The 10,604-nt window shown below is 36.1% G+C and overlaps 1 protein-coding gene across 2 annotated transcripts in view; it reads right to left on the bottom strand.

Annotated features, from left to right (window-relative positions):
• Positions 1-257: 257 nt before the first annotated feature.
• Positions 258-10,604, bottom strand: part of plagl2 (pleiomorphic adenoma gene-like 2) — a 49,094-nt gene continuing 38,747 nt past the window's right edge. Inside the window, exons 2-4 of one of the 2 annotated variants that reach the window (XM_056242728.1) lie at positions 6,073-6,149; positions 5,458-5,882; positions 258-4,224 (exon numbers count right to left, since the gene is read on the bottom strand). In XM_056242728.1, coding sequence (XP_056098703.1) covers positions 2,775-4,224; positions 5,458-5,765 — 1,758 coding nt within the window. In that variant the 5' untranslated portion in view covers positions 5,766-5,882; positions 6,073-6,149 and the 3' untranslated portion in view covers positions 258-2,774. Of the gene's footprint in view, positions 4,225-5,457; positions 5,883-6,004; positions 6,150-10,604 lie in introns of both variants that reach the window. The other variant, XM_056242727.1, reaches the window with a different exon arrangement.

Raw genomic sequence — 10,604 nt, 5'->3', positions numbered from 1 at the left:
CCTTATTCTGTTAAACATATCTACCTTTTTATAACATTTTTATTTCTTAAAAATAATTTACCTTTTTTTCTTCTTTTTTTTTTCAAATAAATGCTTTGACAACTTCAAATTCCAATTTTTAGAAATGTATCTGTACACATTCATAATGTTCAATTCGATTCATTTTAAAGGAAGTTTTTAATTCCTTTGAACTTTTTAATTACATTTATAGATTGTAAAATTGTGTCCAAAAGTCCATTAATGCCTATAAATAGGGACAACTTAATATTTTTGGCTTTGTTATGAAACAATTATTTCAAGAAATAATTTTTACAGTATAAAAACGTACTCAATTACTCTTTTATGTCAGTTGTGCAAAAACAAGTTTCTTCTCCCCAGGTTTTTGGTATGAAAAACAAATAAATGAGGTGATGCGTTGTGCTGTTTTGAGGTCCTGTTTCAACAAACAGAAAATAATATAATGACAAAACGACTAGGCAATATCCCAATCAAATGTCCCATGCTTTGAATGTCAAAGACCAGGCTGGTGACTTCTTTGCGTCTCTTTTCAGACCCTTTTCATAAAATGTTCATTCGAATCAAAGCAGCTGAAAAAAACGGAGAAAACGGACAAACAGTTCACGTGTACTACTGTGCATGTTTTCGGCTAAACGATCATTTGCAGTTTCAAATGTTTCCAGAGCAGCATAATATTGTTTTGTCTTAGTTTCGCCTTTTACCTTTCTACTGTCTTTCCTGCTTGTGAGAGATTCACATTCACTACAAACACAGATGTGGACACAGAAAAGATTTACCCAAAGGGATGAGGTGAATAGAGAGAGAAATACATCTGTTTGTATCAGGCACTGCTTTCACTGCTGGTACGTTGATCATCTGTTTCTTTATACACATGGCCATTGGTAATGAATGATTATTTGGTAAGAACTTGTGCAGTCCACTTGCTGGGAAATGGCAACTTAGAAGAGATTATATGACAAAACCCCTCTGAAGTCCTGTTTTTGTAATATTCAAATGAACCTACAGCAACTGGAATTGTGGTTTCAGACATTCCAGTGTGATGGTGCAAATTATTACGGAGGTTAAAAACTGTACAACCAAACACACCAATAGACAGCATCAGCCGGGTCTGATCGAATACTGAGAATAAAAAACGCAAACTGAAACCTGGATCACATTATGGGCCTCTAGTACATGCTCTAAAGATTAAAGACTAGTCCATTCTACTGGATTATGCCACTATTAGTCTATTATATGCAGGTAAAATCCCACCTTATTCATCTCCTTTGACTCACATGGAAAAACAAGGAACAGGAAAAGCTATAGGGAAACGCTAATACTTCATCCATTTTGTTCAATATGATGCAAGATACATAATTATGTAAACCTGCTAGACATTTTTTTTTAAAAATCCATCAGCAATTTTTAATACAACTATCTAAATTACAAAACATACTGAAAAAGAAGCAATTATAATATATTTTTTTCAGATGTGGTACTTCGTACACTGCAAAAAAATATTCTTGTTTTTGTTTTGTCTTTTTTTCCATTCACATATACCAGGGTTATCATAATGTATGTCTCTCTCTAAAATAAAAACCTGCCTAAAATACTTTAATTTTTAAAATATATATATGATCGGGAGGTCAGGATCTAGAAGTGAGATACTGTTGCGCCACGGAGACTTCAAATTAGTGCTGGAAGGAGGAAAACCATTTTGAGATTCAAATGGCTGTTGAGTATTGATGGTTGTTTGAACCTTGTGTGTGTGTGTGTCTAATGTGTCTCTTTTCAGGAAGCGTGGAGGTTGAATGGGGAAAGGGAGGGGATTTCAGTGGGTCACGTTGGCAACCCAAAGAGGTCAAGTGCCTTCTGCTGTAAACAAAGTGCTTCTTTTGAGAAAAATTGTAAACCTGTAAGAATTTAACGTAAAAATTATTTTGCTTTAGTTCTGTCAGTGGTCACATTGTACCAAGTGAACAAATTGTGCAGTTTTTTACCCTCTTTGCCTTTCTATTTTCAGTCCCTATGTTCTTTCACATAAAAACTACTTACTGACCATTCCAATATTTGTATTAACACACATTAAAAAAAGCTGGAAGAACACATTTTTTAAATGATATTTTCACCTAATCACTTACACAGTATTATTTTTTTAAACTGCTTTTGAAATTTAGATGTGATGATAATTACTTGTTTGAGTCTTGTTGAATCTTAAATCTGCGGAATAAAAAAAATAATTTGGAATAACCAACTTCACTCCTTCGTTCCTTCACTAATTCTTCCACTCCTGGCCAAGAAGACGGTTTAAGTTTAAGGGCAAGCAACTATTACCTGACTTTGAGTCAGGTCTCACATTTGGAAAAGAAAACAAAATTTATATTTCACTTCAAACTAGTCTTTCAGAGTCTCAAAGACAGATTAACTTTTCTACATTAATCTTTTTCTTTTTTCTACTAATATTATTACTTTATAAAGTATGCAGTACCATGCCTTAAGGCCTACTGATGCTGCTGTCTAACTACGAAATTGTAGGACAGAGGATGGTGGGAGAGGTTCAATAGGGTATTTAAAAATCATAGCTAAAATCCAGACAGCCTAAATAAAAGCTCCATGATATTCCATATGCTTGTTTTCCTCCAGGCTCATTAAAAAGCTGTTGTGCGCTTTTGTTAAGGCTTCTATGTGTTCAAGTGTTCTATTTCCATACCCCAATGGGGAGCACTAATGCTCCTCTGCCCTGAGCCCTTGTGACTGGCCAGGCTGGTGTGGGGACCTCATTGAAAGGCCTGGTGAAAGCGAGGCAGAGTGGTCGTACTGAGGCTAGAGCTGAACACTGGTGGGAGTGGGTGCAGAGGCCCAAGACCGAGCCCCCCACCGGAGCCTGGTTGCTCCTGAGGTTGAGGTTGCAAAGAGGTAAGAGGCACTGCACCTGTGGCCGAGGCAGCGTGTGGTTCGACAGCATGCGAAGATGCTGACGACGAGGAGGAAGAAGAAGAAACTGTGGAGGTGGTGGAGTAACCCATTACCAGTCCTCCTGAACTCATGGGGGTGCTATAGGGTGGCAGATTTAGTGGAATAAAGCCCAGCAGATGAGAAAAGTCCATGTTAGCAGCACACAAAGACTCAGCAATGACAGCGGGGCTCTTGGACATGAGGGGGTCCCCGCAAAGGTCATCCGACAATCCCACCGGAGGTTCCAAACCCTCCTTATTGGGCGAAGCTGAGGGTGGCGGAGGAACTGGGAGTCCACTCTGAAGATCCATCAGGAAACTCTCCATCTCCACCTTCAGGGGCTTCTCCAGCAAGTATGAGGTAGATCCGAGCTGGTACTTGGGCGGTGGCTGAGGGTGCTGCTGTTGCTGGTTCTGCAGGGAAGGCTGCTGCTGATGTGAAGATGGGGAGTGGTGGTGATGGTGAGGGTGGTGATGGTGATGATGATGTGGGTGATGGTGGTGCAGTGATGACGGAGGTTCCATGTGGCAGCCCATTCCCATGGCAGTGGATAAAGTCCCTGGAACCAATGAGTGATGGTGGCCCACACCTGGATTGGACATGGCCTGGAGATGATGAGGGTTGTACATGCCCATGGGAAAAGGGGTGGCACCGTGGAAAGGCTTTGCCATCATCGAGTCCTTGGTAGGTCCCATGCTACACATCATAGGGCTTATTTCTTCTTTCACAGCACAAGGTGGAGAACCAGACCCAAGTAAACCCAACATATCCGGAGGTTCCGTCTTGATCTTCAGCAGCTCCTGCGAGTGACTCTTCTTGACGTGTCGCGTCAGATGGTCCTTCCGCCCAAAACGTTGGGCACAGTACTGGCACAGGAAGTCTTTGCGTCCCGTGTGTACAACCATGTGTCGGCGAACATCTTTACGTGTGTAAAATCGACGATCACAGTGGTCACAGGGGTGTTTCTTCTCCTTGGCACCACCCGAAGACTTGCCTGAGTGGCTCTTGAGGTGCTCCAAGAGTGCAGGTGTGCTCTCGTAGCTTTGCAAGCACACCTTACAGGTAAGATCACCAGCTGTAGCTGAGTGCATAGCCATGTGACGCTTGTAGCCCAGCTTTGTGTTATAGTGTTTGCCACACTCCTCGCACTTAAAGGCCTCTTTGTTGGGATCGTGAGTCTGCAGGTGGTTTTTCAGGTGATCTTTGCGGTGAAACATCTTTTCACAAAATGAGCACTGGTGAGTCTTCTGTGGGGAGTGTGTGGCCATATGCCTACAAAAAAGAAGATAAAAACAGACTTTAGCTAAAGACTGATGAACAAAGGAAAATTGGAAATTTCTGTTAAACTAACTCAAATGTTGTATTTAACATGTTCACGAGTTCATATCAGACTGCAGTGGACCCTCTAATGCAGGAGTGTCTACTTCTCCTGGAGGCCCACTTTCCAGACTAGTTTAGCTCCAAACTCATCCAACACACCTGCCTGGAAGTTCTAGTAATCCTAAAGACCATAGCTTGTTCAGGTGTGTTTAATTATGGTTGGAGCTAAACAAGAAGTTGGTCCTCCAGTAGCTGGGTTGGACACCCCTGCTCTTAAGTATAAACTACTATACCAAAGGTGTCCAATCCTGCTCATGGATTGCAGATGTCCTGCAGAGTTTAGCTGCGGTACGCAGGGAAGGAGATTAAAAGCAGTTTTTTTTAATGGATGTCAATGGAGGAGAGGCTTCAATACACTGAATAAACTGCTTCTGTGGGAAAACAGATTATCATTTAATGAATTGACAGAGGATCGGCTAATCTTGTTTGCCTTTAAACATTTGTTTTGGATTGATCCATTTTTAGAGTTTACACAGAAAGAAATGCTGTTTTTATAAGAGAAGTCGCAGACAATTTTGCGACTGCACTTCTCATTAATTTCTATGGTTCCGCAAACAGTGATTGACTGTCGCACAAATCTGACAGTAATTCAATGACGTCAACACTGTAATGTGATTGGTTATCAAGGCACACTTGATCCAAGTTGGCCATTACACTTTCTCCAATGGTAGAGCCACAGACCCACGTATCTATCTCTCAATAATAAGACAAGGCCCTAAGGTCTAATTTACAAAGTTCTTTTTCATTTAAGGTTAAAACGGTATACTGCTTTCTGACACTAGTCATGAAGCAGGGAGCGGTATTTAGATGAGTATGTAAATATGTATTGCGCACTATCCTCTTAATATCACAACAAACAACAAAAATGATAGCGATTGAGAGATGTTTTTTTTTACTTATGTCTGACCTCAACCTCGGAAAATTATATAATCGTCACGGACCAGTGGCTGTTTGAAGGTGTTTAACAGTCGGCGCAAAGTCTTCCAGAACGTTGATGCTGGCGAGCTATTTCAAACCATTGAAACAAATTGTTTTAGAAAGAATTAGTTCAAAATGACGTCACATCTGTTCGTTCTACGATTACGCTTGAAGTATATCGGGCCTTTACATGCAAGTAACACCTACCTAAAGAGCTTATATTTGGAGCTGAAAGCCTTAAGACAATGGGGCTGGGAACAGTGGAAAGGTTTCTCTCCTGCGTGACAGAACGCGTGAAGCCGGAGCTTATCCTGTGAGCTGAAGAGGGCACCGCACACCAAACACTCGTTCCCACTGCCTCTCCCTTCCCTCTCCCTCTCTCTCTCGCTCTCTGTCTCTCTTTCCGTCCTCCCTGCAGCGGGACCTCCAAACACTTTGGTGGCGCCTCGTCGATCTTCGTCCTCCAGCGTCAGTGTGGCAATGTGGTTCGGGGCATCGGCGGCAGCTGCTGCCATGGCAGCCCTAGGGTGCCGTTGCCATTGAAACTCGGCCGTGGCTGCCCTGCCTTCCAGGCTCTGGTTCGATATTGCGGTGGTATTTTCAGGGATGCAGGCTCTTAAATTGTCTGCTACCTGTACAATATGTGACCAAAAACAAAAATAAATAAACAAACACGACAAGGTGAAGCAGATTTTTTCTTTTGTTTTAAGCATATCAATTCATGATTTTTCTTAGATGCAAGGAGACAGCTTACCCTTTTTATGTGCTGAAAACTTGTCTCCCAAAAGAATTGTAAGTGCTTTTTCAGTCTTTTTTGTTTACCTTCACACCCTCATCCAGTCCCACCTGCCATGACTGGGGACAAGTAGGTGACAATAGTGCTCATCATCATCTTCACCCTATCATAAAATAAGAAAGAAGATATTTGTAATCGATTAGTGTTTGTTTTCAAATATTTTACTTCAAAATTATTTTAAAGGGTAATACTTTTCCAACAAGATGTATGTTAACATTTGTTAACATCTGTTAACTGAAAACAATATTAGAACAGCATTTATTAAACTTGGTTAAGGTTTATTTCTAACATGTTTAATTTTTAATTAAAAGTTGTGTATTTTACCATTACATGCATTATGAGCTGACAAACAATATAAATCAAATAATGATAATGTTAACATGATCAAGATTGATAAATACTTCATGTTAATTAATAGACTAATGTTAAATGTATACAACCTTATTTTAAAGTGTTACCTTAAAAGGACCAATTGTATTTGAAACACTGGCACTAATAATATTTCTAAACTGAACCATAAATAATTATTTATACCCATAACATGAAGGTGAAATGTACAACAGCCTGTGGGCATACTGTAACTGTTCTAAACGTTTGTACTTGTTTCACTATGCTAGCTAGAGGGCAGTAATGTACAGAACAATTAATAAACTGGGTAGTAACAAAATTGGCAATTCTTGCCTTGCTATACCGCATTAACAATTGAGATGCACAAAGTAAGTATTGTGTATCTTTGCAGGTTCTGTCATGCATGTGTGTACATGTACTCCAGTGTAAGGCTCCTGTAATCCTAAAGCACACAAATCTACCTCTAGGAATGGCAAATAAATTAAATCACATTATATTAAAAAAAACTATTTTAATTGTCATTTATAACTCTAATCTCTGTCTACGCTATCTCTACTTTATTGACATGATCTATTGCACTGTAAAAAAGTATTGTTGGTTGTAAGTAACCAATGGTTGCCTAAAATTAAGTTCATTGAATTTTTTTTTTTTTAGTTAATACAATGAAGGAGATTAGTTTAATCAACAGAAACTCAAAATATGATGTTATCTGAACCAGATGAATTATCTAAATCACATTAATTATCTAAGTTGATTTGGCAAAAGAAAAATGTTGTGATAAATCATGAAAGTATTTTTTACAGTGTGGTGTACAATTAAGTATACTAGTGCAATGCCCGTGCAAAATCAGTTTTTGTGTGTTTTTAATAATTGTTGGTTTGGTATGTTTGAGTTGCTTAATAGCTAGGCTACACAGGAGCCTAAATTATGAGAAAACGATAATGTTAAGCACACCAGAATAAAATATAATATTCAGAATTAAACAGTGTAGCTGACTTACAGATTCAGTTAAATGAATCAATACTTAAAAAAATATATACTTTTTCAAAAATGAATCGCTACTTTTTCATAGTTCTATACATAGTTTTTCATAGTTCTATACATAGTTTTTAAACTATGTAAAGTTACATTGTAAAAACGTATAATTACATTGTAATAAACATATAACTACATTGTATTAAATGTATAATTACATTGTAATAAATGTATAATAAGACTGTAACAAATGTATAATTACATTTTTTTACACTAATTAAAAAACAAAAACTATTTTTTTCAAAAAGAATCGCTACTTTTTCAAAAATAATAATGTAACAAAATAATAATCTAACAAATGTATAATAATAATAATATAACAAATATATAATAACACTGTAATGTATAATTGCATTGTAATAAACGTATAATTACATTGTAATAAATGTATAATGACACTGTAATAAATGTATAATTACATTGCAATAAACGTATAATAACACTGTAATGTATAATTACATTGTAAAAAACATATAATTACATTGTAGTAAATGTATAATTACAATGTAATAAATGTATAAGACTGAAACAAATGTATAATTAGATTTTTTACACTACTTTTTTCAAAAAGAATCGCTACTTTTTCAAAAAAGAATCGCTACTTTTTCTAAAGTGAATCGATACTTTTTCAAAAGTGAATCGATACTTTTTCAAAAGTGAATCGCTACTTTTTCAAAAAGAATCGCTACTTTTTTCAAAAAGAATCGCTGCTTTTTCCAAAAAGAATCGCTACTTTTTCAAAAAAAAAAACGCTACTTTTTCAAAAAGAATCACTACTTTTTAGAAAGTGAATCGATACTTTTTCAAAAGTGAATCGCTACTTTTTCAAAAAGAATCGCTACTTTTTTCAAAAAGAATCGCTGCTTTTTCCAAAACGAATCGCTACTTTTTCTAAAAAAAATTGCTACTTTTTCTAAAAGAATCGCTACTTTTTCAAAAAGAATCGCTACTTTTTCAAAAGTGAATCGCTACTTTTTCAAAAAGAATTGCTACTTTTTCAAAAATGGATCGATACTTTTTAAAAATGAAACAAATGTATAACACTGCAATAAATGTATAATTACATTGTAATAAACGTCTAATAACACTGTAATGTATAATTACATTTTAATAAGCGTATAATTACATTGTAATAAATGTATAATAACACTGTAATAAATGTATAATTACATTGTAATAAGCGTATAATTACATTGTAATAAAAATATAATTACATTGTAATAAATGTATAACAACCTTGAAAAGAATCGCTACATTTCTCGAAAAGAATCGCTTCTTTTTTACTTCAGAAGTGAACAGTGTAGGTGACAATGTTTAGCTGACAGAATGTTTATTTTTAAACCACAACCCTCTCTAATGTAAGAATGTTTATTTTTAAACCACAACTTCAATGTGTGCTTCTTTTACAGATATATTTAACGATATCTTTTGCATTTCTAATCCAAACAACGTCAAACTCTGCACTGCACTTACTCGTGCCCGTAACAAGACACCTGTCAAGTTTGAAATCCATCGGACTAACGGTTCGAGAGATATGTGATTAACAGACAGACAAACGTTCCTGTAATTTATAGATAGATAAAGTACTTTTGGCAATATGACGTTCAGTGGTGTGACACTTCTTTAAAATGTATATAAAAAAAACATGTTCAATTCTTTTATAATTATTATGCATGGTATTTTTATGACCATTATACCAGAGAGACTAGTACTTTTAAAAATAAATGTCACAACATACACCACGACTAATGAACTAATGATTGCAAAAAGATTATTAAAACAGTGTAAGAGCAATGTTGACCAGTAACAAGACCTACGATTGATACTTTCCATTAAAGGTAAGCCTATAAATAAAATTTAACCTGAAATTGTCATGTTAAAACAAAACAAAGACCATGTACAAATTCCAGACAGGCAATAAATTAGATGTATTAGAGCAAATACTAAATGTCAAGATGATCTTGTGATCCATAGCTAGACTTTTGGCTTTATAGGGTGCTTTCACACTAGCACTTTTGTTGCGCACCCAGGTTCAATTGACGTCAAGAGTTCGGTTCATTTGACTCTTTCTATTCAAAACCAATTATAGTAATGAATTGCAAGGACTGCGTTACATCTGCGTTAACAACCGAGATCATTCACCATCCACTCTCTTATTACATAAGGGAAACTCCAAACTCTGCTATGAGACTCTCTGAACTCAGTTAATAAAACTGAGAATCAGTTCGTTTACACACGGTCTGTATGCTCAAAATCATGTGACATCAACATACAAGTGATGGTTTTTTAGGGATGAGAACTCTCATCAATGAAATACGATCACATTGATCAATGCAGACACATTGTTCTTATGACAGGTAATAATGAAAGGTGTACATAAAGTCAAACTCATACAGCAGGAAAACACCCCCAAAACCACCACTTCTAATGCTACTGGCATATCAATCATTCATTCATGGAGCTCCTTTGCTTTAGTAGTGTCACACTACTAATTTTTTACTAATTGTTACATTACTTTTCTCTAGTTATAAAGTATTCTCTAGTTATAAATCTCTAGTCAATTACCCTTTTGGTTAGAGTTCAAAATCCACCTGTCTCCTGCTGACCACACATTTACTAATGCAGAGTCACATGAGCCTAACATGTAAACATTTACAAACACAGGTTATACAACAGACTTTATAACCAAACAATCAACTACTGACTATTTCTTTTTTATATATACTTTTAATAGGCAATTAATATTTTATACCTTTCAAAAGTTTAGGGTCGGTATAACTTAAAAAAACACCTTTTATTCAGAATGCTGTTACAAAAAGTGTTCAACATTGATAAGAAATGTTTCTTGAGCATCAAATCAGCATATTAGAATGATTTCTGAAGGATCACGTGACACTGAAGACTGGATAAATAATGCTGAAAATTCAGCTTTGCATCACAGGAATACAATACGTTTAAAATACTAAAACAGAAAACTGTTTTATAGCTTTGAATTTATTTTTGATTAAATAAATGCAGTATTTGAGAACATAAGAGTCTTCTTTCAAAAACATTTTTAAAAAATCTTTAAACTTTGTACGGTATAGTATATATGAATGCATGACTGCCCTTTAAAGTCAACAAGAAAGTAATACACTCTCCTTATCATTCATTCATGTACGAAAGTAATACACTC

This window comes from Rhinichthys klamathensis, unplaced genomic scaffold, assembly GCF_029890125.1.
Source record: "Rhinichthys klamathensis goyatoka isolate OS25496 unplaced genomic scaffold, OSU_Roscu_1.1 h1tg000748l_1, whole genome shotgun sequence".
In the NCBI taxonomy this organism is placed as follows: domain Eukaryota; kingdom Metazoa; phylum Chordata; class Actinopteri; order Cypriniformes; family Leuciscidae; genus Rhinichthys; species Rhinichthys klamathensis.
This window is presented reverse-complemented; position numbering and strand designations above follow the sequence as displayed.